The sequence below is a fragment of the Cotesia glomerata genome, linkage group LG4, assembly GCF_020080835.1.
Source record: "Cotesia glomerata isolate CgM1 linkage group LG4, MPM_Cglom_v2.3, whole genome shotgun sequence".
NCBI classification, from domain to species: Eukaryota; Metazoa; Arthropoda; class Insecta; order Hymenoptera; family Braconidae; genus Cotesia; species Cotesia glomerata.
The window spans coordinates 4,503,215-4,530,734 of record NC_058161.1 but is presented as its reverse complement, the minus strand read 5'-3'; the positions used below and the strand labels follow the sequence as shown (position 1 = coordinate 4,530,734).

Here is a 27,520-nt window from a genome sequence, read left to right as displayed (position 1 = left end):
TGCTTATAAACAAAAATCATTTTTATAAATTATTTTCATTAATTATATTACATTATAATAACGTTTATAGTAAAATACCGAATTCTATCACAGCTCATAATTATCTTTTGTATTTTTAAATATTAAAAAGGTTAATTTATTTAGTGAATTGAATTATTATCATGTATTCCAGCTATAGGATTATAAAAAGTGTCAAAAGAAAATGGCTATTTTTGCTTTTCATTTTAAATAAATATTTGTTAACAGTTAAAAAATATTCATTAATAAACAATTCCTTCTATCGGTGTATAAAATTGTCACATATTTTTTATAACTTTTTTTTTACAATTATTTATAAAATTTTAATGTTTCTTGCCATTGACATACGTATAAAAACATACTCTGACAGCCTCCCGTAGTTCATATTTTGACTGGCGCTGGAGTCACACTCATAGCGAATCGCGCTGCAGTATCGACGCATAAAATAAAATACATATCGATACATCGAATGCAACTCGACAAAGCAACCATAATAAAGCTCCAGAATATCAGTTCAACACAGAGAACAGTATTAGCACATATCAATACATACATCGTTCCATCTTTCATGTCCTTCCATCACTCATCAGTATCATCAGTATTAGTTGTTAAGTGTTTTGAAAATTTCTACGTCAGTTCCTGTAATCAGTTGACACACTTCCTGATCATGATGGCTATTTAACCCTCCAGTGAAAAAATTTCATTAAAAATTATTCCAGTGTGTGCTAAAACAGAGCTTTTATTTGGACTTTAATAACATGTGTGAGCCATACTGGGAACCGCTTGCAGAAGTTTATATTGCTGAGAAATCACAATTTTTAAATCAAGACGACTACACATATTGTCTTTGCAGTCGCGTATTTATCAGGTAATTATTATACGTTGGTTTTTTTATTTTATTATTTATTTATTTTTAATAGAAACCTTTTTACTTGACGGATATCGACTGAAAGCAGTGGTTTATTTTTGATGCGGTATCGATTAGTTGTGTGAACACATGATTAAGTTCAACTATTATTATATGGGCTCGTGACTCCAGTAACAAGTTAAAAATATCGAGGGTCATTTATATAATCATTTAGATTAATAATTGTTTTTTATTATTTATCAGACATGTCAAATTTATTATTTAATATAATCACTTTCTATTTATTGATTCGGCATTTAATAATTTATTTTCGGGGGGTTTTAATTGTAGTTATTTATTTTTTTTTATTAATTATTTTTCAGTACATTAATTGATTTATTTTATTTTCAGAAACCCTGAGGTTTATACAGTGATTCAAGACGATGAACCTGGAGAAGATAACCAAAATGAGAATGATTGTCTACCAGAAATGCTGGATATTCATAAGCAGAATCTAGTCGAGGCACAAATGACTGAGAAACATGATGTATGATTGATTATTATTTTTAAAAATTTTTATTTAAAATTGATAGATAATTCTTAAAAATTAATCTATATTATTAAGAGAATAAGAAAAATTTTGTCTCCAGAAAAGACATATAATGAAATCGGTTTTCTGTCATTGAAAAAATCTTGACTTGAATTTGTGCCTTTATGGTAATTATTTAGGCTGCATTCGAAAATGCTCTATCTCTGGATACATAATTAAGAAATGACCTTGTATCTTGTGAACTATTGACATTCTTAAAGATATAAGCTCATCCTGATGTTACACTCATCAAGACCTTTCATTTGAGTACCCACATCAATTTTTCATATATTTATATATATTATATATATGTAAATATGAAAAATATATCAAAAATGCATGTGGGTACTCAAATGAAAGCTCTTGATGATTATAACATCGGGATGAGCTTATATCTTTAAAAATGTCAATAGTTGAGATAGTACAGTGCAATTTAACAAATATCTGGTGAACTATTGACATTTTTAAATATATAAGCTCACTCCGATATTTCACTTATCAAGACCTTTCATTTGAGTACCCACATCAATTTTTCATATATTTATATATATTATATATTACATATATGAATATATGAAAAATATATCAAAAATGCATGTGGGTACTCGAATGAAAGCTCTTGATGAGTGTAATATCAGGATGAGCTTACATCTTTAAAATTATCAATAATTAAGAAATGACCTCGTATCTTGTCAACAACTGACATTTTTAAAGATATAAGCTCATCCTGACATTACACTCATCAAAACCTTTCATTTGTGTACCCACATCAATTTTTCATATATTTATATATATTATATGTATGTAAATATGAAAAATATATCAAAAATGCATGTGGGTACTCAAATGAAAGCTCTTGATGATTATAACATCGGGATGAGCTTATATCGTTAAAAATGTCAATAGTTGAGATAGTACAGTGCAATTTAACAAATATCTGGTGAACTATTGACATTTTTAAATATATAAGCTCACTCCGATATTTCACTTATCAAGACCTTTCATTTGAGTACCCACATCAATTTTTTATATATTTATATATACTATATATTATGTATATGAATATATGAAAAATATATCAAAAATGCATGTGGGTATTCGAATGAAAGCTCTTGATGAGTGTAATATCAGGATGAGCTTACATCTTTAAAATTATCAATAATTAAGAAATGACCTCGTATCTTGTCAACAACTGACATTTTTAAAGATATAAGCTCATCCTGACATTCATCAAGACCTTTCATCAAGACCTTTCATTTGTGTACCCACATCAATTTTTCATATATTTATATATATTATATATATGTAAATATGAAAAATATAAAAAAATGCATGTGGGTACTCAAATGAAAGCTCTTGATAAGTGTAACATCGGGATGAGCTTATATCTTAAAAAACGTCAATAGTTGACAGTACAGTGCAATTTAACAAATATCTTGTGAACTATTAACATTTTTAACAATATAAGCTCACCCCGACATTACATTCATCAAGACCTTTCATTTGAGTACCCACATCAATTTTTCATATATTTATATATATTGTATATATGAATATATGAAAAATATATCAAAAATGCATGTGGGTACTCAAATGAAAGCTCTTGATGAGTGTAACATCGGGATGAGCTTATATCTTTAAAAACGTCAATAGTTAAGAAAGTACAGTGAAATTTAACAAAAGTCATTATTTAATAAGCAAAATTTTATTTATTTATATTTCACAAGTCACATAGTGACTGCAAGATTGCTAATATTTATTAATTCTTAATTATTTTATTTTTTGGTGTTGTTTTTGTACCGTCAGAAAATTTTCTAAAGCCTGACAGTTTTACAAAAATACACCAATAATAATAACAACAACAACAACAACAACAATAATAATTTATAAATTTTAGGAAGAACCAGTTAGCTGCTATTGCAGCGCTTCGCACACAGACAACAACTACTCAACAGATGAATACGATTCAGTACGCGACTCAGTCCAAAGATCAACAGCACAAAATTTTTCCCACAAACTAGGTCTCCATCAATCCGACTCTGGAGCTGACTTATCAGAATACCACGAGCAATACGAGTCTAAAACCGCTAGCTTATATCCCTTAGTCTCCGACAAACCTAAACCAGCCAAAACACTAAACCAATTAGTAGTAAATTTAAAGCCTCGTGAATTGAACAATAAATGGCTGAACTACAGCGAGTTCGACGGTTCCTGTGACGCCGATTCAGACATCTACGATCCTTACTTGAACGTCGACATAACTTACGCCAACAGTGAAAAGAGTGTACTTGAAGTATCTTGGGAGAAATTCTGGGCTGAGAATGGCGAGCGTGTAATTTGGGCCTCTTGGATTGTCAAGTACGCTGATTACATAAACCCCGATTACTTGCGTGACATCGATATTGACCCACCAGCAGCTATTGAGAGCAAAAAATCTCCTCGAGATTCTATTGAAAAATTCACCGAGCAAAACACTTGTTTTCCCAGTCAAGCTCACAAAAATTGCACTACCGAGCGTTCTAATTTCGAGGGAATATTTTTAAAAAATAAATCCAGCGACTCAGAAAGCAGAAGTAGAAACAGCGTAAGTTTTTCATTTGAAAATGACGTCCAAGAAATAGTCAATGACAAAGAAGCTGAAGAGAACCGCAAAAAATTGGGCAATTACGACGAAGGAGAGATTGTTGGAGACGGCTGGAACCCACTGAGCCCTTACAGCGTCGAGGATAGTTACCAAGCTTCAAACGCTGAAGACGAGAGACTTATCGCTATGTCACGTTGCGACTCAACCAACGGTTCAATTGCTAAAACATACGCGACTATTTCCGACTCTATGACCAACGTTACAAAAATGACCTTGTCTGAATCGAGTTATGATTCTAATTCAGCGCGATCTTTGAGTCTCGTCAGCTCAGTAACCAGTTCTACTGAAAGCAACGTCACTACCAACAGCAGCCTCGATCAGGATAACGAAATGCCCTCGAGTGATAATGATAAGTACTGGCAGTACTTGTGGAAAATGAACTTCCAAGCAATGTACGAAAAACACTACGATAATTTTGTACTGCGTTATAATAAATATAGACATAGTATTACTATTAATAGTTCACCAACGACTGATAATCATGATAATCATAATTACCATTACGCTCAACAACTCGCACAACCTCAATACAATAATAATCACCCTCTAAATCAAGAAAAAGATAAAGTTCTTCTGGACGATGATATTATTATTATTGAACCAAATGAATTAAAAACTCCAGTTAAAAATCCAAATAAAAATGAAAGTAAATCAGGGACCAGAAAACCAGCTTCTAAACGTCGGTTTGATTCTAAGAGGAAAATTATTGAGTCTGTTGGAGCTCTGATGCAGAATTTAAGTGTTACTGCTTCCGGAAGCAATCCCGGGGTTCAAAATGAGTCTTCTGTTCCTGAGAAAGTTCAGGAGTGTAAGAATGAAGGGAGAGACGGTCAAAGTCAGCCTGCTCTTGTAGAGAAATTTGGAAAGAATAATGAAGATAGTGATGGAGAAAAGCCTCGAGAAAATAAACATGTTGCTCTAAAGCGCTCTCATGCTTTGGATCTAGAAGAAACTGAGGAAGGATTAGAGACGATAAAAAAGGCTTTTTCTATTATGGGTTACACATTTAATGAAGAGAATAATCAATTAAAATTGCAAGGAGAGGTAGTTTATAAAAAGAAACATGTGAGACTGCCGAATAGGCAATTAAAAATGAAGATAAATCGGGCGAAAAATAACAAGCATACTTATTTTGATGACAATGGTTTAGAAATAACGAATACTATTGATAAAGTCAAGCAATATTTATCTTTTTGTCCGATAACTGTTCCAGCAGAAACGGAACTGCAGGCTAATGATTTGGGGTCTTATACCAAAGTACAGTTTACCTCGAGCTCGGATGAAGAGTGTGATACTGGGATCAATAATTCCAAGCTGTGTGCCAAGCGTCTGGTCTTCAGCAAGCCTAGTACCAGTTCAATGGAAACTCCGCCTGATTTGCAAGGGACTTTTGACAGTTGTGAGAATACTGATGATGTTTTTGAAGGCGAGGTTGGACAATTTGAGACGGAGATGGTGGAGAAGGGTGGAGAAGACTTTGTGATTGTTGGTAAGTCTTCTGGGAATTTAGTAATTAAGGAGCAGGAGGAGCAGGAGCAGGTTGATGTGGTAAGCAGCAAGAATGATGATGACAGTGTTAAGAAGTCGCTGAAGAAAAGGCGCAGAAAGCAGAATAAGAGGAACGTCAGTCTTCCTGTGGAGGTGGACAATGATAGAGAGCTGATGAAGTACTGGGTTAAGAGGTACCGCTTGTTTAGTAGGTTTGATCAGGGGATTAGGCTGGATCGCGAGAGCTGGTTCTCGGTGACTCCGGAGAAAATTGCTATGCACATTGCCGAGCGCTGTCGCTGTGATACTATCGTAGATGCCTTCTGCGGCGCCGGTGGCAATGCCATTCAATTCGCTTTTACTTGCGAGAGGGTCATTGCTATTGATATTGATGAAGGGAAGATTGAATTAGCGAGGAACAATGCTAAGGTTTATGGAGTTCAGGATAGGATTGAGTTTATTGTGGGGGATTTTTTTAAACTCGCTGGTAAATTGACTGCCGATGTGGTTTTTTTGAGTCCCCCTTGGGGAGGACCTAAGTACGCACAGGATGATACTTTTAATTTGGATAATATTTTGAGCCCGCATGGCGGCGCTAAGTTATTTAATACGGCTCAAATTATTACGAATAATATTTCTTACTTTTTACCACGGAATATTGACACCATACAGGTAATTTATTCAATTTAATTTAATTTATTAATTTATTTTGTTAATTTATTAATTTATTTTTATTATTTTAACAGTTAATTATAATGAAAATTAATTTAATGACATTAAAGTTAGCAGTCACTTGACAATTTTTTTATTTTATTTAACAAACTAATTTATTCTGAAAAATTATTTTTAAAAAATTGCATTTTTAGCTTTTTTAAATTTCTATGTCAATTTTTTTTTTGCTATTTGTTTATTTAAAAAATTCTTAAAATTATCAAATATCTGCTAAATTAAATTTCATTTAATTTAGCACATATTTAATAATTTTAAGAATTTTATAACTAATAAATTATGGCAAAAAAAATTAGAAAAAAAAATTGACATGTAGAAATTTTAAAAAATGAAAAATTCAATTTGTAAAAAATTATTTTTTGGAACAAATTTTTTTGTTTAAAATTAAAAAATTGTAAAGTGACAGCTAACTTTAATGCCATTTAATTATATTAAAGTTAGCACTTGACAATTCTGTAATTTTTTTAACAAATTTTTTACGAAAAATTATTTTTTAAAAATGGCATTATTATTTTTTTTTTATTTCTACGTCAATTTAAAAAAAAAAAATTTGGCTATAATTTATTTGTTACAAAAATTCCTAAAATTTAATAAATACCTGCTAAATTAATTTTCATCAAGAATTAATTTAATTTAGAGATTTTTTATGATGCTGAAATTGAGAGACAATTTTAGAAATCTTTTTATTAATAAATTACACCTAAAAAAACTTATTTTAAAAATTCAATTCTTAAAAACTAAAAAATTAGAAATGCAATTTTTTAAAAATCGTTTTCTAGACCTGGTTTATTTTTTAAGAAAAATAAAAAAATTTTCGGTATATTTACAAGTGGGGTCAGACCTATTTTTGGCCATAAAAAATAGATGAATTGATGGATAATTTTTTTTTTTGTAACTTCTTTGTTTTTGCGGCGGATTTATGGTGGTGATATCGAAAATATCAAAAAATTAAATTTCAATTAAAAAATCATCTTTGAAAGTTGGAAGAAATTTTGGCTCTAACTTTTTTATGATAAAATTTCTATTTTATCTTTTTTTGATATATTTTTTTTGAAAAGTACATAAGTAAAAAAACGAACAATTAAAAAAAAAAAAAAAGGTTGAATATCACAATTTTCTAAAAAATTTATAATTTTTTTGAAAATTTGTTAAAATTGTAATAATCAATTTTTTTTTTTTAACTATTCATTTTTTTATGTATTTAAAAAAAATATATCAATAAAATCAAATAGAAATTTCGTTCAAAAAAATTAAAAGTGTTGATCCCACTTGTAAATATTTACCAAATTTTCAAGTAATTTTAAGGTTTTTTTTTTTTTTTTTTTTTTTTCAATTTTCCAAAAGTACAGTAATTGAAAATTTTTCAGATCTATTTATACATTCTTTAGTTCTTGAAAAATAATTTTTTTTTTTTTAATTTATTTTCAATATCTAAGTCAAATTTCTTATTAATTTCAAGAGTAAATTTTTTTATTACAAATTTTTAAAAATCTAAAAAAATCAGTAACTGTATTTTGAAATAATTTTATTAATTTGTATTAATAATAAATAAATTGCAGCTCGCGATTCTAGCAGGGCCTGGAGGTGGTGTTGAAGTTGAGCAAAATTTTCTAGATCGAAAACTAGTAGCTCTGACTGCATATTTCGGAGAACTTCTCAAGGACTGTTAATAAATATCAATATTTAAAAAATAATTCTCAGTGTTAATATATCAACGAAAAAAATAATCCCAAGTTATCTGAGTGATAACTATTAAATTTATCAACCTCCTCAAAATTGTACAATACAACATACTTTTTATTTACACCGACGTAAGTATTCCACAAAACAATGCGTTTTAATTGATACTTTCAACGGCTTCCATAAACAATTATTTTAACTTTTTATTGTAAACTTGTATCGTTTTATTATATTATAAATAAATAAACCACCAAAACATACAATTATTTCAGTTGTCATCAACTAGTTATCAAAATCAACTATGATTTTTAATTTAAACCTTTTTTACAAAAAAAAAAGATATAAGACTGACTTGAAGAAAATTCCTGACTAGTTCATCAATAATCAACAACGTCAGTGAATTTTTAATTAATTATTTAAAACAAAATATTGTGTACATGAATATTTATACATTAAAATTAATATCACTTTAAGATTCAATATTGAGAATCGTTGGTTCAATATCTTCAGGTTCCGCTGGAATAGTAATACCACCCGTGTCAATATTTTCTTCTTCTTCGTGTGGAATTTTCAGAAAACAATGCATTGTTTCATCGTCTTCTTGCTCGATCGTCGAATTATTATTATTATTATTAGTATTATTAACATTATTGCTAATACTAATATTACTTTTGATAGCATTATCCCCGATCGGCAACGAGTTTCCCAAATGCGTCGACGGTATTTGTATCGTTATCGTCTGAGATGTACCGTCAGCCGACGTCGACGATGACATTAGAGTCGCTTCTATTTCTTTATCTTTTTTTGAAAATGCATCTAGTATCAGGTGGGCTGCAGCCATATTGCCGAGAAACACTTCAACATTATTGGCATCTGAAACTAGAAAAAAAATTATCAATTACTAAACTCTGATATTTTTAAATAATTGACTTGAAATAAAAATTAATTATAAATATTAAGTAACATCGATATAAGCTCATCCCGATGTTAAACTCATCAAGAGATTTCATTTGAGTACCCACAAGCATTTTTGATATATTTTTTATATATACATATATATAAATATATAATAGTATATTACACACCTAGGGAAGTAAAGTAAGAAATGTCTCAGATCACATGTAATCCGAGGCGAAGCCGAGGTCAACAAACATGTGATCTGAGGCTTTCTTATTTACTTCCCTAGGTGTGTAATATACTATTTTGTCCGACGAGGGCGGAAAGCGGCAACTTTGTTTAGCACAGCGGGACGAAAGTTGCCACTTTCCGCCCGGAGGGCAAAAAAATATATAAAAAATTGATGTGCTTATATCTTTAAAAACGTCAATAGTTCACAAGATACAAGGTAATTCGAAAATGCTCTATCTCTAGATACATAATTAAGAAATGACCTTGTATTTGGTGAACTATTGACATTTTTAAAGATATAAGCTCACCCCGACATTACACTCCTCAAGACCTTTCATTTGAGTACTCATATCAATTTTTCATATATTTATATATGTTATATATCGCGTTACTAAAACCATAAGGGCGTATCTCAAAATATACGCCCTTATGGTTCTGCAGAACCATAAGGGCGTATAAAAAAATTTTTTTTGCTCCAATCAATGTAAAAATGTTGAAAACATTAACATCTACAGAAAAAACGAAAAAAAAAATTTTTTATGTGATACGCCCTTATGGTTTTAAGAAAACATTTTTCTAAAGTCATAAGGGCGTATCCTGTTTTTTCGGTTTATTATCAATTATAGGTCAAAGTAAAAAAAAAAATTGCAAAGCTAATAGAAATTATCACTTCACAACTTAATTTATGTCAACAAATATTTATTTAAGTGAAAAAACTAATAAAAAAAATTAAGGAAAAATAAATTCATAAAGGTATTAGTCCAATGTCATCTCCATCGTCAGGATCATCTGTGTCCAAGATTATAAAAATAAAAAAAAAGATTTTTTAATTTTTTTTTTAACATAACTAGATAATGACAAAAAAATTTATAAACTATGACCATAGCTGAAAATTAAACTTTGATAATACCGATGATATTTTGTGGGACAGTGCCTGATGTACAAAAATGATTTAGATCATCAAACTTGCTTCAAGATATTGGTATTGAAGAATCATAACAATTCTCAAGAACAAAGTTCTTTTTGAATGATTTTTTTCAAAATTACAGTTCTTAATGGCTTACAAAACTCTTTTGTTAATTGTAAATAGATCTGAAGTAAAAAAAAAGTCAATGTTGAAAAACTTTGAGGCTAATTTTATTAACTTGAAGACATACCGATTGTTCTCAAGTTGTTATGAATTTATTTTTTCTTAATTTTTCATTCGTTTTTTCACTCAAATAAATATTTGTTGATATAAATTGAGTTGTGGAGTGATCATTTCTATTCTATTACTTTTGCAATTTTTTTTCTTACTCTGACCTATAATTGATAATAAAACGAAAAAACAGGATACGCCCTTATGGTTTTAGAAAAATGTTTTCTTAAAACCATAAGGGCGTATCACAAAAAAAAATTTTTTTTTTCATTTTTTCCATAGATGTTAATGTTTTCAACATTTTTACATTGATTGGAGCAAAAAAAATTTTCTTATACGCCCTTATGGTTCTGCAGAATATTTTGAGATACGCCCTTATGGTTTTAATAACGCGATATATATATATATATATATATATATATATATATATATCACGACACCAAAAGATCCAGGTTCGATTCCTGGTCTGAGCATTTCCGAGTTATTATTTTTTCGGTGGCCGAAAAAAGTCTCACTGAGTAAAGAATATAACATCTTTGCTTAATCTTAAATTAAAATAAAGATTTTTAATTGTTAGATATATTCACCCAAGGATGGTATGAGTGCTATTACCGACAATAATGTGGTGAAAATAAATAATAAGTAAAAATTAAAATTTAAAGAATTTAATAAATAAAAATTTAATGTAAAATTTAAAAATTAGTCTAACATCAATTTGGATCGGGAATAATGGCTTTGAAATATAGAACTCTTTATTTAGTAAAAACACCGATCTTCGGAAAAAATAGTAAATTATATATATATATATATATATATATATATATATATATATATATATATATATATATATATATATATATATATATATATATATATATATATATATATATATGAAAAATATATCAAAAATGCATGTGGGTACTCAAATGAAAGCTCTTGATGAGTGTTACATCGGGATGAGTTTATATCTTTAAAAATGTCAATATTTAAGAAAGTACAATGCGATTTAACAAAAGTCATTGTTTAATAATGCAAAATTATATTTATTAATAGTTCACAAGTCCCGGCAGTCACATAGTGACTGTAAGGTTACTAGTAAGTATTAATCGCAAAAAAGATGTGTCTATTCACACGCAAAAAAATCCTGATAAATCCACGCAGCGTGAATATAAGGGCCTTTACATTTACGCAGCGTGGATTTAAGGCCCTTACATTCACGCGGCGTGGATTTATCAGGACTTTTTTACGTATGAATAGACATGTCCTTGCAAAAATGTCGAAAGAAATTTTTTGGAAAAACCACTTATGATTAAATCAGCGACGTTCCGACTTTTAAGTCTTAAATCAGGGATCTAATACACGAAAATAAAAGTAAAAAATATATAACATTTTTTGCATTACTTATAAAATAAAATTTAACATAATTAATCATATAAATTTCAAAATATATCACAATTTTTTAAAAGCGGTGAAAATTAATTAAGCAAACATCTAACAATTTTTTATTTTTTTTCTTAAAAAAATTAAAACAAAATTTCCACATAAAATTTGAAAAATTGCAAGTGAAATTTAAAAAAAATATTTTTTTAATTCTAATTCAAAATTGTTACAAAAAAATTGAAATAAAAATTCCACAAAAGATTTAAAAAACTACAAATGAAATTAAAAAAAAAACATCTTTTTAACTCTAATTTAATTAATGAGAAAAAATCAAAAGATTTTTAGATTTTAGATTTCAGTACCATAAAAATCGTACATATTAATTAATAAAATATTCAAATTAATTAATTAATATTGTAACACACAAAAATTAAAAACTATATAGATTTTCTAATTTTATTTTCATGTGCGTTGTTAAATTCCTAATTTTCTTTTCTACTCCAAATCCTATCTCGTAATTAACTCCATTAATTTATCAAAAATAAAATTACCATTTTTCTGATTAGTAGTCTTAATCAACCTCTTCTCATGATCCCCAACATGTTCCATATAGCTCTCCTTCTTGACAGTTTTAAAAGAGCAAATTTCACAAGTAAAAACCCCTGACAATTTCGGATGTTTAGCCCTCAGATGATTTTTATAAGCACTGCTCTGAATCGCCGAATACGAGCAATGCGGACACTTATACGGCCTGACCCCAGTGTGTCTCATAATATGCCTCCTCAAAGAATTATGATCTCCCGTCTTAAAAGGACATTTGTCACAATTAAAAGGTTTGTCCCCCGTATGTTGCCTCAGGTGCATCTGTAGCATAGCTTTCCTCGCACTAGAGTGCCCACAAACCGTGCAAACATACGGCCTGAGCTTAGAATGAACCGCCTGAATATGATTCTTCAAGCACTTTGAATCCGCATAAGTCTTACCGCACATCTCGCAAGTCTTAGAAGTGTACCACCTGGGAGCGTCAGCAGACTTGCGGTCCATGTGCATGATCCGGTGGTTCCTGAGCTGGCTCGCTTGCTTAAAACACTTTCCGCATTCCGGACACTCGTAATCTTTATTCTCGCTGTGGACTCGCATGTGTGTCAGCAGCTTGACACTTGAGACACTTTTATAACTCTTGCAGACACTACAGCAGAGCAAATCAATGTCTACATTGTGTTTCTTCCAGAGGTGCATGCAGCAAGATCTCCATTTAGTGAACATCAAGTCCGTGCAAGTGTTGCATTTAAAAACATTCGCATTCTGAGAATCAACATGACAGAGCACGTGCTTCTGCATAAGCTCCTCGCTGCTGAATTTATGAATACATCCTCGGTAATTACACTTAACATTACGCTCCTTAGTCTCTAATTTTTTTTTATTACTAGCGTACTCATCATTTGTAGACTTGCTAACCTTGCTAACCAATTTATTATTAATTTTCTTGATCTCTTTCTGAGCCGGCGGATCTTCAATTCTTTTTATGTCTTGTTTCTCTTCATCAGCATCAACAGCACCTTCCCCTTCAGTCAGCTGGTGATCCTTGATCATGTGCTCCCTACAGTCCTCCATAGAGGGAAAACAATTTGAACATGCTCCACACATGTACACCAATTTAACCTCATCAGACTTTACCGGGTCTTCAACCTTCAACAGATTAGAATTTAAATTAAGATAAAGGACACTTATATAAATGGGACCAGTACTTGAACAGACTTTTCGAATTGTTATTATAGAAAATTCGTAAATTTATTATGAGTAATATGCGCATATTGTAATTATTAAATGATACAGTAATTGATTTCTGTAAGTTTTTTTCAATTATAAATCAAAACAATTATATTTTTATTAACTTAAAAGTTTACATGTCGAGAATCCCCGATAGATGCTATTTTTTTTCATGAAAAAGGTAAACAATCAGTAAAAAAAAAGGTATATCATCATTTTAAGTAAAAAAATTGTAGCATCTAATGAAATAGTCTTTTCTAAATAACATATATTTTTTGGAAGAAATAAACTATAATTTTTATATTAAATTTTAGCGTTCAACTATACCTCCAAATTTTTAAAGCGGTACCCAAAACTTGAACAGGCTGGAGCCGTATAATTTTAACAGCACTATAACTTCTAATAGGTTTATAGACTAGTGATCAGCCTTGTGATTTGTATTAATTACTGCAATTTAAATAAGTTTTATAACTAAAAATTAGTGTAATTAAAAATTATTGAACGTTTTGAATTGAGTTTTTTTGATTCATAATTGAAAATTTGGTTAGTCATTCATAAAAAATGTAATTTAAAAATTAAATACAAATATTTCTCATTTTTAAATGAACATATTAAGGGTTAGTTTTTCAATCCGGGATAAAATTTTATCCAAGATAAAAGTACTGTCAATATAATAAAAAAAAAATAAATAAATAATTGAGTGACATAATATTGCTCTCAATTAGTTCTCCATGAATTTGATCATTTATTTAGATAAAAAATTAGTAAAACGGTTCACCCTAAAGGCCATCCCTGCAACTTCCCGCTAATTCCATACCTGGGCGCTTAAAAATTGCACTTATGACGTTTTTGAGATTTTTGAGCTTAAAATATAATTTATGTGGTATTTTTAGCTCGCTGAGCTCAAAGAGATAGTATTTCTATGCATTTGAGCTCTTCGAGCTCAAAAGTCTGATAGAAGTTTCATAGAACACTACTTTTGGAATTTTCAAACCGCAATAACTTTTGAATGGATCAATCGATTTTCACGCGGTTGGCGGCATTAGACGCAATTTTATCAGCCTCATAACGAATTTTCAGATTTTAATAGATAGAACCAAAAATTTCGGAGTAATTTCGAAAAAACACTTTTTTCGGTTTTCTTTCGTTCACGATATCTCTCGAACGAATTAACCGATTTCGACCAGCTTGATAGCGATCGACGTGGTTTTTTATTGTCTAGAGCTGAATAGTTTTTGGAATCGATCGGTGGAGCCGTTTAAAAGTTATCAAAAAAAAACCACATTTGAAAAAATTTTTTTTCTTAGTTTTTTTAAGATTTCTCCAAATTTCTCAAAATGTATCGGTCCGAATCGGTTCAAATTAACAGGAAATCTAAGTTTGGCCAAGCCCTTTCAAATGGCACCAACCGCGATAAAATCGGATGAGCCGTTCAAAAGTTATAAGCGGTTCACATATTTCCCCCCCCCCCCCACACACACACACACACGCCATGACAACCTCGCGGGAGTAGTCAGGGAAGCTTCCTATGACCTTCAAACGTCGAGATCTGATGAAAACTCGATTTTTGAAAAACGGGGTGAAAATAATAACTTCCCTATTTTTGAAAATCTTCGATTTTCTTAGCGGGAAGTTAAAAATAAATATATCATAAAAATAATAATAACCTTCTTATTGTGTCATTTAAATTATTTTAAATTAATTAACACAATTATAGATTAATAATAGATATGTCAGACGCAAAATATGAGCTCGAAGAGCTCAAAAGCATAGAACAGCAACCGCTTTGAGCTAGGAGAGCTCAAAATAACACATAACTTGTAAATTTGGAGCTCGAAGAGCTCGATAACGATAGCGTTACAAGTGCAATTTCAAGCGCTTAGATATATCTAAGAATTAGCGGGAAGTTGCAAAGATGGCCTTAAGGATCATCCGTTTTCCTAATTTTTATTTTATTTATTTACAATCAGCAAGTTGTCACAGTTAGAGATTAATATTTCTGTGACATGCGGCTAATATTTATTTATTTTAATTAAAAACTAGCAGTCCACCCCGGCTTCACACGGGTATTTAACAAAAATTTCAAAATCAATTATAACATAAGATAGCCTATGTTGACCGGGGATATAATAATATAACTTCTCAACAGTGAAAGAATTTTTCAAATCGGTTCAGTAGTTTCGGAGCCTATTCGATGCAAACAAACAAACAATCAAATCTTTCCTCTTTATAATATTAGTATAGAAGTATAGATAAGTGATTGAATTTAGGGAGAACTACTCGTACGCAACATCACTGTGCTGAATTATTTATTTTTATTATTATATTGGCAGTACTTTTATTTCGGATAAAATTTTATCTCGGATTGAAAAACTGGCCCTAAATATTTACAGTATTATTTTTAATATTATTCAATAATATATTATATTTCTTTTGATATTTAAATAAAACGTTGAAAATTTTTGCTGTGCCTAATTGCCATATATTTTATTAGTTCAACTACTGCTAGTCAGAATTGATTGTTCAACTACAACTCCTTTCATAATCTATTTTAAAAACGTCAAAATATAAATAATAAATTATCTGCATTATTTAGCGCTTCAATCAATTCAAAATTGTTTATATTTTCATGAAAAACACTAATTTTAACTAATAATTACATCTCTATGTATTAAAAGTAGGGTCAAATAAATTTTACTTCAAAATCTGTTCAACTACTGGGTACTTTACCTTAGAATCAGAATCAGAAGCAGGATTTGCGTGGACAGTCTGGAAGTGTTTCAACAACTGCCCACGGTCCTGTGTTGTAAACGGGCAGATTTTGCACTTGAAAGCTGCGACTACTTCCACGAAGTCATTTGCATTCAACGCTTCCTCACAATCTCGGTCTAGTTTAAAATCCTCAATAGTTTCTGCTTCAACATTGAGCCCTTCTTGTAGAGAATAACGCTCTAGATTTATCTCCGGGTCCTCTTTTAAATCAACCAAATTTTCTGTCTCAGGTACCATGAATACTTGACCCTCGCCGTTGCTTTGCAACCGCGACAGGTCCAGCTCCTGCAGCTGGCCGTTCTGAAGCGCGTAAATCACTCCGTCCACACAAACTATCGGGATGTTTTCTTCTTCAAGATTGTAAATTGGATCCGGGTTAATTTCTTGGTTTTTAGAAATAAAATTCACGTTTACGTCCTTGCTGGTGGGATTTACTAAGCCTCCGACCTCGACTAGGCTTGACGGAGTTTGAAAGACAAACTGCGAGCCATTTATTTCATACGTTAAGTATGAAGTGTCTGACATGTCTTCTGACATCATTGTGAATTTTTATTTTGTTATTGAAATCCTAGAAGATAAATATTAATTATAAAATTGATATAGAAATATATATAGATAGGAAATGACATTAAAATTAGCAGTCATTAGAAAATTATTTAATTTTTTTTAACAAACAAATTTGTTCCAAAAAATAATGTTTAAAAAATTACATTTTTTATTTTTTAAAATTTGAACATGTCAATTTTTTTTCTAATTTTTTTCCATAATTTATTTGTTATTATTTATTCATTTATTTGTTACATTTTCAGATAAATAAATTAATTTTATGATATTAAAGTTAGCAGTCACTTGATTATTTTTTAGTTTTTTTTTAACAAATAAATTTGTTCCAAAAAATAATGCTTAAAAAATTACATTTTTTATTTTTTAAAATTTGTACATGTCAATTTTTTTTCTAATTTTTTTCCATAATTTATTTGTTATTATTTATTCATTTATTTGTTACATTTTCAGATAAATAAATTAATTTTATGACATTAAAGTTAGCAGTCACTTGATTATTTTTTAGTTTTTTTTTAACAAATAAATTTGTTCCAAAAAATAATGTTTAAAAAATTGCTTTTTTTTATTTATTTAAATTTCAACATGTCAATTTTTTTCTAATTTTTTTCCATAATTTATTTGTTAAAAAAATTCTAAAAATTATTTAACATCTGCTAAATTTATTTTCATAGATAGGAAAATTACGTACCTGATAAAGGTTATCTTTCCCGGCAAACAAATCCTTTATTAAACACACTTTTAAAATACACAATCATAATTACAAATTATTTAAATAATTAGAAAAATAATTTTACATTTATCTTACACTTTTATGGAAGCGGTAATTAATTAATTGTTTTTAAAAACATACATTGTGGCGTCTTTGTGGTTATATTTACACTTTCAGTAATTCAATTGATTTACCAACACTATTAGTAGTTAAATATTAATTTTTATAATAGATAATTTTTAGAAGTTTTTATTTATTTTCACGGATTGTACATAAGAATATTTTTTTGTTGAAGGATACTGACTTTTACTGGGAATTTTAAAGTAGGTCTACATGTGATGTTAAATTTTTACGTAAATTAATAATAATAAAGTAAATATATCAGAGTATACAGACGAAAATATATACAATCGGCCATTTTGAATTTTAAATTGATGTAAAGCACGTGTTTTCTTTATTATCGACGTGTTTGTGTTTATTTTTTTAATATTTACATTTTTTTAAATCGATACTCAGATTTTGTACCTGTTTGATTATTGAATTTATAATAATTAAGAAAATTTATTTTCATTTTTATAAATTAATATCAAAAACAGTTATTGATCAATATATTAACATTATTTATTTACAATTTTAATTAAAAATAATTTTAATAATTACTTAAATATTAAATTACAGATTTTCAGATAATAACAAAATGATATTAGCCATTTTTTATTTTGCTTAATTTATTAAATTAGAACTAAAAAATATTATGAAACTAAAATTAGCTGAAAGTAAAAAATATTTTTTTTTTTTTTTTTTTTTATTAATTGAATTAGCAATAAAAAAATATTTTAAAAAAATTGCACGTATAGTTTTTCAAATTTTTCACATGTGCAATTTTTTCTTTTAATTTCTATTTAATAATTTTATTAATAAAAAAAATTCTGAAAATTGTCAACTGTCTGCTAATTTTATTTTTATAAAAATATTTTTAAAAAATTGCACCCATAGTTTTTTAAATATTTTACAAATAAAAAACTTTTTTTTTTATTTTTTTTCAAAAACTCGGCTAACTTTATTTTCCATTTCAGATGACACTTAAATTAACTGACATTAGAAATTTTGTAATAATTTTATACCAATGAAATTATTATGAAAAAAATTCCACATTCAAAAATTAAAAAAAAAATTATTAGTGGAAATTTTTTAAAGCATTTTTTTTATTCCAATTGATTTGTTATAAAAATTAAAAAAAATTTGTCAGCTAACTTCAGTCTCATTATTTCCAGCCATTTTATGAATAATTACCGTCTTGGAGTATTAACCAAATTTTGCCTAGCAATTTCAGGACAAAACTGCGAATTGTATTTTTGTTTCACCTTCGGAGTCTTAGGTTCCTCCTTGACCTTAACCACCGGCTCAGGATCACCTCTAACCTTAGCCAGTAGCGCTTCAGCTCTTAATTTTTCCGCTCTCTCCCTCATCAATCTTTGCGCTCGCAGTTTTTCAATATTCAGCTTAGCTCTATTACTTTCTCTTTCTTCCTCTTTTTCGCGTTTATGCTTCTTTGATTTCTTCGTCTTTTTATGCTTCTTCAACGACCGACTATCATCATCATCATCATCATCATTATCAACACCATCAGTAGACAATTTACGTTTTTTAGAACCAGATGACTCTATAGAAGGTTTTAAATCAGAGCCCATGGACCCAAGGTATTTTTTCATGTTGACCAAAGGATCATACCTGACCTTCTTTTCCCCTTGAACTTCGACTTCATCATCCAGATCTGCTAAACGGTGAGGTACCTCTTCATACCAACTCTTGTTGCCAGTAGACTCGTTGGTATTTTGTCCCAAGTAAGTAAGATACCCGATCTGCTTCTCGTACTTTTCTTTCTCGACCTTTTTTTCAGCTTCGCGCTCAGCGTTAGGCTTGTGGTGGTCAACTTTACCTTCTTCCAAGTCTTTGAAAAAATTAACGTGCTCATTTTCCTCTGATTTTTCAACTTTTTCTTCTTCATCAGGTCTGCCGTCGTATTTCGACCTTGCTTGCTGTCTTAATAAATTTAATCTCGCTTCAGTTTCCTAAAAATTTACATAACAAAGTTTTTATTTAATATTTTAAATAATTAATCATTTTTTTTTAATATTCAATATTAAAAAAAAAATAATAATTAATAATTCTAAAAAAAATATTTTTTTTCTATGAAAATTAAACTAGCAGATATTTCGCGTGCCTAATGCCAAAAGGGCGTATTACAGCAGTTAGATAGGGTTTTATGCCAAAAGGGCGTATAAAAAAATTTTTTTTTGCCATTCTTTCTAGAATCGCTCGAAATGTAAAGATCTGCAGAAAAAAAATTTTTGACGTACTAACGCCAAAAGGGCGTATCTTAAGATATACGCCCTTTTTGCTTTAGGACATTGTCGGTCTAAAGCCAAAAGGGCGTATAAAAAACAATCAGGATTTTTCAAAATTTCGAAAAATAGTCTTCAAAATTGTTCGGAGAAAATTTGTATAAAAAAAATTTTTTAAAAGTCAACATTTTCGATGGTAGTAACTTCAAATTTTCATCATCTTGGACAGACCAATGATTAAAAAAGCATATGAATTAAAAATTTTTTCGCATACTAAAATGTTCATATTTTTTATAAATTTCTTTTTTTTTCAGACGAAAATGTAAAAGATGCACGTATAGAAGGTGCAGGAATTGTACCCCAATAAACTTTCCGTATTTTGATATTAGTTTTTTCTAGTATTTTTTAACTTAGAATTATTATAATAATTTCTTGCCCACAATAGCTGCAATAAAAGATATATTTTTGTTTAATTGTATACTTTAAGCGCAAGCGTAGGTATGCTCTACTCGCCTAAAAATTCAAACCACCGATTCCGTTGCGTAAAATTGGTGTTAAAATCCATAATATGTATGCATAGAATGAAAATCACCTTAACGGGAAGTTAAAAATTATACGCCCTTTTGGTTTTAGATCACTAAATTTTCAGCGTACTAAAGCCAAAAGGGCGTATAACTTGAGACATACGCCCTCTTAGCTTTGGAATTTTTTTTTTCATTTTTAGGCTTAGAACATGTTTACAAAAGGATTGGCACAAAAAAAAAAAAATTATACGCCCTTTTGGCATTAGGCACGCGATTTAACAATTTTTTAAAGAAATAAATTAGTCATATAATTAATTTAGCGGATATTTAATAATTAAAAAAAATTTTTTTAACAAATAAATTATGACAAAAAGAATGAAAAAAAAAATATTGACATGTAGAAATTTCAAAAAATTATTAATGCAATTTATTAAAAATAATTTTTCAGAAAAAATTTGTTTATTAAATAAAATTAAAAAATTATCAAGTGACTGCTAACTCTAATGTTATTAAATTAGTGCAAAAAAAAAAAAATTGACGGAAAAATTTTTAAAAATTAAAAATGCAATTATAAAAAATTTTTGAATTTAATAAATTAAAAAAATTTTTAAATGACAGCTGATTTTAACATCATTTTTTTTACTTACAGCTTTTTGAGCACGAGCTTGACGCGCTTTTTCCTCTTCTGCTGCTTGAGCTTCATCTCTCCTAACTCTGGCAATATTTTCTTTGGTCCGTACGTGCCATCTGAAAAATATTAATTAAAGTTAATATTATGAATAAATTTTTTTAATTTTTTAAAACACTAAAATTAATACACTTAACAATTTTGTAAACAAATAAATTACAAAAATTTCTACACTTGTAAGGATAAACTAAATTTTTTTTAATTATTTATTTGTTATCTGAAATTAAAAAAATTTTTATAAGGCTGTTGATGTCAATATCATAATTATTTTTATTATCTTTAATTTTAATTCAAGTTAACTTAAAAAAATTTTTTTATTATCAAAAAAGAATTAAATTTATCAGATATCTTCTATTTTTACTATTTACAAATTAATTAAAATAACTACATAAAATTATTAACTCTAAAAAAAACTATTGTATTTATAAAACAATAATATTTTATGAGAATTCATGTAAGGTAAAAGCCCCAATAGATGATCATATACTGGTACATGATCATCTATTGGGGCTTTTACCTTAGCATATATTTAATAAGTTTAAAAATTTTATAACAAATAAATTATGGTAGAAAAAATTATAAAAAAATTGATAATACTAAAGTTAGCCGACGTTTTTAATTTCTTGGTTTTTTTTTCAATAATTAAATTAAAACAGAAAAATATTTTTTTATAATTGCATTTACAGTTTTTTACAAATGAAATTTTTTATTATTTTTTTATAATTTTTTCAATAAAAAAAAAATTCTAAAAATTTTTATATGTCGGTTAACTTAATTTTCATAAAAATTGACATCTAGAAATTAAAAAAAATAAAAAATGCAATTTTTTAAAAATAATTTTTTGGAACAAATCATCTTTTTGTTAAATAAAATTAAAAAATTTTCAAGAGACTGCTAACTTTAACGTCATAAATATTTTTCACAAACTTATAAATTATATCCATAAGTATTATAAAAAAAAAAAAAACTCATACCTTTTCTTTGGTAGAATATTCATTTGTAATTAAAATTACAAACTTTTAATATTTTTTAATCAATTATAACAAATAAAATATTTATTTATATTTTGACAGTTCACAAAATTTCTCTTATTATTTTCTAGGTTATATTTTCATTGGTAATTCCGACGATGTCCGATGGCAGCACTTGATTATCAGAAACTGAAAACAATCGCATCTGTCAGTTGAATTTTAATAATAAAAAATTTTATTTATTTCGCAACAATGTCAACGCCTTCAACAATGCGAAGGCTTAAGTGAGTATAATTAAAAGAGTCACCTATAGTTTATTATTAAAACTTTTCTTAAATACACAAAAATTATCTAACTTATTTTTTTTACAATGAGGTTAAATTTATTTTTATAGAAAAAAAAAACTTTTACAAATTAATTAATTAATTATTTATTTATTTTAGTGTCAAAATAGCTGCTGGAGCAGTAGTCTGCGATGAAAGTATTCTAAAAGGTGACATAACTATCGGACCCAGGACTATAGTGCACCCTAGAGCCAGTATTCTCGCAGAAGACGGACCGATTGTCATCGGCGAAGGGAATATTATTGAAGAAATGGCTACAATTGCAAACAGGTATTTTTATTTTTATTTATAAATTAATTTTATACGTAATCAGCTGATTTTATTAATTGATTTAACCAGACTACCTCCAGACTCTGATGTTGAGTGTCCCGTGCAAACTATTGGCAGTTTTAATGTATTCGAGACGGATTCTCTCTGCGAGGCTCTTAAAGTCGGCGACAATAATGTCCTAGAAACAAAAGGTAAGTTCAGTTTTATTTTATTTTATAAAAGAAACAAGTTTTTAAATTTTATTTTTTTACAGCAAAAGTCTGTAGAGAAGTCGAGCTGACCAGTGGATGTGTTGTAGGAACGTCATGTTCATTAATTGAACCTGAAATAGTGCCTGAAAATACTATTATTTATGGTTCGGAATGTCATAGGCGTGAAATGAATGATAAACCTTACGTAAGTTTTACTAATTATTTTTATAAACAATTCACAATTATTTATTTTTTTTTTAATTTTACTACTTTAAAAAATTATGTTAAGTCGAAAAAAAAAATTTTTATTATAAAAATTAACAATCTTATACTTTGTTTTTTATTTATATTTTTTTCAATGATTATTATATAATCTATATTATTAAGAGAATAAGAAAAATTTTGTGTCCAGGAAAGCCATATGATAAAATCAGTTTTTTTAGTGAAATTTAGTGTAATTGCAAACTTGAATTTGTGCCTTTTCAAGGTTTCGTATCATTCTCACCAATAGTCAATTTAATATAATAAGTATTTAAGCTGCATTCGGTAATACTCTATCTTTAGATACATAATTAAGAAATGACCTTGTATCTTGTGAACTATTGACATTTTTAAAGATATAAGCTCATCCCGATGTTACACTCATTGATTCCTTTCATTTGAGTACCCACATCAATTTTTCATATATTTTATATATTATATATATTTCACAAATACCATATATGTAAAATATATAAAAAATGCCATGTGGGTACTTAAATGAAAGGTCTCGATGAGTGTAACATCGGGATGAGCTTACGTCTTTAAAAATATCAATAATTAAGAAATGACCTCGTATCTTGTCAACAACTGACATTTTTAAAGATATAAGCTCATCCCGACATTACACTCATCAAGAGCTTTCATTTGAGTACCCACATCAATTTTTTCACATATTTATATATATTATATATATGTATACATGAAAAATATATCAAAATGCATGTGGGTACTCAAATGAAAGCTCTTGATGAGTGTAACATCGGGATGAGCTTAGATTTTTAAAAATATCAATAATTAAGAAATAACCTTGTATCTTGTGCACTATTGACATTTTTAAAGATCTAAGCTCACCATGGCATTATACTCGTCGAAACCTTTCATTTGAGTACCTACATCAATTTTTCATATATATATATATATATATATATATATATATATATATATATATATATATTTGTATGTGTAAGGATGACACGCAAAATCGTGAAGCGTTCCACATTTTTACAAATGTAAATAATGCTGTGAAGCGGGAAAGAATAGGAGTTACGGTAATTATTACGTGAAGCGTTCCACATTCACGTAACAGGATATTGGTAGGAAAGGATTGAGAAAGGAATGTGGAGAGGATCATCTTAATGTGAGTTTATAGAATATGCGAGAAAAAATTATTAGATAGCTCGGACTGGGATTCGAACCCAGAACCTTCCGAAGACATGTCGGCTACTCTACCATTTGAGCTATCCGGTCTTTACTAAATTTCCTTTCGCTTATTCTATATACATTAAGCCACACCGTCTATCTTACGGCAAGCATTTTTACAAATATATATATGTATGTATGAAAAATATATCAGAATGCATGTGGGTACTCAAATGAAAGCTCTTGATGAGTGTAACATCAGGATGAGCTTATATCTTTAAAATATATATTATATATATGTATATATGAAAAATATATCAAAAATGCATGTGGGTACTCAAATGAAAGCTCGTGATGAGTGTAACATCGGGATGAGCTTATATCTTTAAAAACGTCAATAGTTGAGAAAGTACAGTGCAATTTAGCAAAAGTCATTATTTAATAAAGCAAAATTTTATTTATTTACCTATTTATTTACTTTATTTTTTTTTTATTTATTTATTTGTACTTCACAATTCACTGCAGTGACATAGTGACTGCAAGGTTGCTAGTAATTTAGTAATGTAATTAATTATAATTTTTTTTTGCAGCCCCAAGTTGGTCAGCTGGAATTTCTAGTGAGGGTTTTACCAAATTATCATCATTTAAGGAAACCTAACATGAAATTAGTCAAAATAGATCCGCAAAATTAATTTTTAATAATCACAAAGAATTTAACAATAATAATTATTATTACTAACAATTAATAAACTAGGAATTTAATGCGTCCAACTGAAGCGCGATTCTTGTACCAGAGATGTCACTACTATATCCAATATTTGCAGTCAATAGAGACTTTAAATTTAAATTAAAGCTTAAAAAAAATTTTTTTTATAATTTATCTATAAGAACAATAAAAATGCACGTACTCTTGTAATTATATTAATTTATTTATTTATTAATTTATTATAATAGTTATTGAAATTTGGTAGAATGCATGGATATGAATGTCTAATTGTCACGGTTTAAATTTAAGCGTAAATTAAAGTTGTGTCAAAATGATAATCAAAGTTAACGCCCTCGAATCAGAACCCCAATGTGCTTCTTGTAGCGTAAAGTGGTGACCCAAGAGAACTGTCATATTTTGACGTCCATAAAGGGGGTGGTAAGCGAGACGCGTTATATTAGATTATTTTTTTCTTTCGTCAGTCAGAAAATCAGAACGAGGAACAATATAAAATAAAAGTATAAAGAGCTTGAATTAAAGCTAAAGATAGAGCGAGTCAGAGAAATAGAATAAAGTGAGAGAGATTTTGCCGTAGAAGTGGATGTATAGACCAAGGGTGGATTGAAAATGAGACGCGACCAACAGGGAATGCTGTATAAAAATAAAAGAGCAATGATATAGATAGGGGGATAAAACCCCTAATGGTTTGACAAACGTACATGTAACTGTTTCTCATTTTATTCCGGAGTCAACCGACTGTTCAATAACCACACACCACTTATATCCTTTTCAGAACTTTTCTATTTATATTTTTAAACCTTTATTTATTGATACCCTTTACTCCTTTCGTCTTTTTTATTATTTACTGTTAGTTATTATTTTTTCTTGTTGAATTTTAAATTTTTAATCAACACCATTTCAGTTACTGTAAACCAGACTTATGAAAAATTTATTTTTTCCCATTGAGAAACTAATTTTAAATCATTCATAAAAATTTACCTAATTTTTGAGTTTTAGTTACTTGAAAAGTAAAATAAAATAACATATCAGACTTTTCTTTCTATTTCTTTAAAAATTAAATGCAGGTAAATTGATATTGTTTTTTTTTCAAAAATATTTATCATATTTATCAATTTAAATTCATATAAATTCAAAATATTAATATTAATATGAAAACTAAAACCACAATACTTCAATCTATAGAAATTATAATTTTTTTTTTTTTAATTAATAAACATATTTTTTTTCTTAAAGTTCATCAAAAGTAGAATAATTTTTAAAATACGTTTAAAAATATTAATTTTTCAATTTTTTATGCAAAAAATTAGATATTCTTGAAACTAAACAATTACCAAAAGAGTTTTCTAAAGAAATGTTTTTTAAATTATTTCTTCTTTTGTATTTTTGAATAAAAAATAAAAAAGTAAGATTATGAATCAAATTTAATAGAAAATTTGAGATGAATTTTTTATTTTAAAGTCCTTACTTAAAAAAAATTTAATTTTAATAATTTAGACTACCCATAACCTGTTTAAAATCCAAAAATCATTACTATACATTATTTAATATTCTTTCCATGTTAATTAACTTTTTAATAGCATATTTTAGAACATATTCTTCAAAAGTTTTAATCATTTAATTTTAAAGATTTTATTTAAAAAATAAATAAGTCAAAAGAAAATAGCAGTGATAGTTTTTTAAAGTTTCTGCATGTGGAATTTTTGTTTAAATTTGGGTAATTATTTACAAGTGGAGTGAACTCTATTTTGGATCATAAGGTGAAAAATTAACATTTTGAAATTCTTTTTTTAATTCTGCTTGTCTTTACGGCGCATTTGTAATAAAAAATGTCGTGAAAGAAAATAAAAAAGATTTTGATAGCTTTTTTGCCTTTAAAATTTGGAAAAAATTAATATTTTTGGATAAAATTTCAATTTTATCTTTTTTTGATATAAAAAACAAGAAACAAACAATTTAAAAAAAAATTGATCAAAAAAAAAAATTCTATGGCCAAACATAGGGGAAAATGTGGTTGACCCCACTTGTAAATAATTACCTAAATTAGTTCCACAAAAATTGTATGAACTGTCAGAAGTCTGTTAATTTGATGACCATCATAAAAACTCAACTAATTTAATCCAAAAAATATAAAATTATAAACCAAAAAATTGACAGTTCTGTTTGAAAAGAGTTCCTACGATTATCAGAAATCTGATGAAATTTAAACATTAAATCAAAGTCAGCTTTTGCGACATTATCATAAGTAATTGGTGTGACGGGCGGTTGATGGACATGTACCCAGGGGTATTTTCACACCCTACATTGTGATGCCATTTCGTACTGTCAAAATGGATATTATAGAATTCATACAACAACAGTACTCAGTGATACTATATATAAGTATGTTCATGTATATCGTATACATATAAATGAGAATTGAGAAGAAAGACAGAAACAGTATAATTTCTCTCTTATTTTCACATCGAGATCCAGACAAATGACAACCGTTGCAAATTTCCGCTAATGCTCACTCACTTCAATATATTCCATTGTAATCCAAATATTCGACCAAATACACCCTCGTTTATTGATATATAACGGTGGGAATTATTCACCAACCATTA

The 27,520-nt window shown here is 28.3% G+C and overlaps 4 protein-coding genes across 6 annotated transcripts; 2 read left to right on the top strand and 2 right to left on the bottom strand.

Annotated features, from left to right (window-relative positions):
- Positions 1-474: 474 nt before the first annotated feature.
- On the top strand, positions 475-7,999 carry LOC123263442 (trimethylguanosine synthase). The gene is made up of 4 exons (XM_044726212.1): positions 475-886; positions 1,277-1,412; positions 3,352-6,258; positions 7,875-7,999. The coding sequence occupies exons 1-4, from the start codon at positions 777-779 to the stop codon at positions 7,983-7,985; spliced, it is 3,264 nt and encodes a 1,087-aa protein (XP_044582147.1). The 5' UTR covers positions 475-776; the 3' UTR covers positions 7,986-7,999.
- Positions 8,000-8,180: 181 nt separating this feature from the next.
- LOC123263447 (zinc finger protein 91-like) lies at positions 8,181-18,007 on the bottom strand. 2 transcript variants are annotated; one of them, XM_044726222.1, is made up of 4 exons: positions 17,436-18,007; positions 16,145-16,751; positions 12,193-13,348; positions 8,181-8,874 (listed from the first exon to the last, which is right to left on the bottom strand). In XM_044726222.1, the coding sequence occupies exons 2-4, from the start codon at positions 16,721-16,723 to the stop codon at positions 8,465-8,467; spliced, it is 2,145 nt and encodes a 714-aa protein (XP_044582157.1). In that variant the 5' UTR covers positions 16,724-16,751; positions 17,436-18,007; the 3' UTR covers positions 8,181-8,464. The 2 variants fall into 2 exon arrangements, with proteins under 2 accessions (XP_044582157.1, XP_044582158.1); XM_044726223.1 differs by having other exon boundaries at positions 12,193-13,330; positions 16,142-16,751; positions 17,436-18,006.
- A 662-nt stretch (positions 18,008-18,669) lies between these two features.
- LOC123263464 (leukocyte receptor cluster member 1 homolog) lies at positions 18,670-22,145 on the bottom strand. The gene is made up of 3 exons (XM_044726246.1): positions 21,988-22,145; positions 20,973-21,072; positions 18,670-19,528 (listed from the first exon to the last, which is right to left on the bottom strand). The coding sequence occupies exons 1-3, from the start codon at positions 22,008-22,010 to the stop codon at positions 18,746-18,748; spliced, it is 906 nt and encodes a 301-aa protein (XP_044582181.1). The 5' UTR covers positions 22,011-22,145; the 3' UTR covers positions 18,670-18,745.
- On the top strand, positions 22,123-25,106 carry LOC123263473 (dynactin subunit 6). Of its 2 annotated transcripts, none has more exons than XM_044726258.1 (5): positions 22,123-22,268; positions 22,428-22,598; positions 22,668-22,789; positions 22,852-22,994; positions 24,781-25,106. In XM_044726258.1, the coding sequence occupies exons 1-5, from the start codon at positions 22,237-22,239 to the stop codon at positions 24,880-24,882; spliced, it is 570 nt and encodes a 189-aa protein (XP_044582193.1). In that variant the 5' UTR covers positions 22,123-22,236; the 3' UTR covers positions 24,883-25,106. The 2 variants fall into 2 exon arrangements, with proteins under 2 accessions (XP_044582193.1, XP_044582194.1); XM_044726259.1 differs by having other exon boundaries at positions 22,232-22,359.
- The last annotated feature ends 2,414 nt before the right edge of the window (positions 25,107-27,520 follow it).

Excerpts from the sequence above, each read along its gene's own strand:
- LOC123263442 (XM_044726212.1), top strand. The coding sequence starts at position 777 with ATGTGTGAGCCATACTGGGAACCGCTTGCAGAAGTTTATATTGCTGAG. Across the intron at positions 1,413-3,351 it reads AAATGACTGAGAAACATGAT|GAAGAACCAGTTAGCTGCTA; the intron begins GTATGATTGATT and ends TATAAATTTTAG. Across the intron at positions 6,259-7,874 it reads GGAATATTGACACCATACAG|CTCGCGATTCTAGCAGGGCC; the intron begins GTAATTTATTCA and ends AATAAATTGCAG.
- LOC123263447 (XM_044726222.1), bottom strand. The coding sequence starts at position 16,723 with ATGATGTCAGAAGACATGTCAGACACTTCATACTTAACGTATGAAATA. Across the intron at positions 13,349-16,144 it reads CTGCTTCTGATTCTGATTCT|AATTCTAATCTGTTGAAGGT; the intron begins AAGGTAAAGTAC and ends TATCTTAATTTA. Across the intron at positions 8,875-12,192 it reads GACTACTAATCAGAAAAATG|TTTCAGATGCCAATAATGTT; the intron begins GTAATTTTATTT and ends TTTTTTTTCTAG.
- LOC123263473 (XM_044726258.1), top strand. The coding sequence starts at position 22,237 with ATGTCAACGCCTTCAACAATGCGAAGGCTTAA. Across the intron at positions 22,269-22,427 it reads TCAACAATGCGAAGGCTTAA|TGTCAAAATAGCTGCTGGAG; the intron begins GTGAGTATAATT and ends TATTTATTTTAG. Across the intron at positions 22,790-22,851 it reads TAATGTCCTAGAAACAAAAG|CAAAAGTCTGTAGAGAAGTC; the intron begins GTAAGTTCAGTT and ends ATTTTTTTACAG.
- LOC123263464 (XM_044726246.1), bottom strand. The coding sequence starts at position 22,010 with ATGAATATTCTACCAAAGAAAAG. Across the intron at positions 21,073-21,987 it reads AATATTCTACCAAAGAAAAG|ATGGCACGTACGGACCAAAG; the intron begins GTATGAGTTTTT and ends AATATTTTTCAG. Across the intron at positions 19,529-20,972 it reads AAGCTCGTGCTCAAAAAGCT|GAAACTGAAGCGAGATTAAA; the intron begins GTAAGTAAAAAA and ends GTAAATTTTTAG.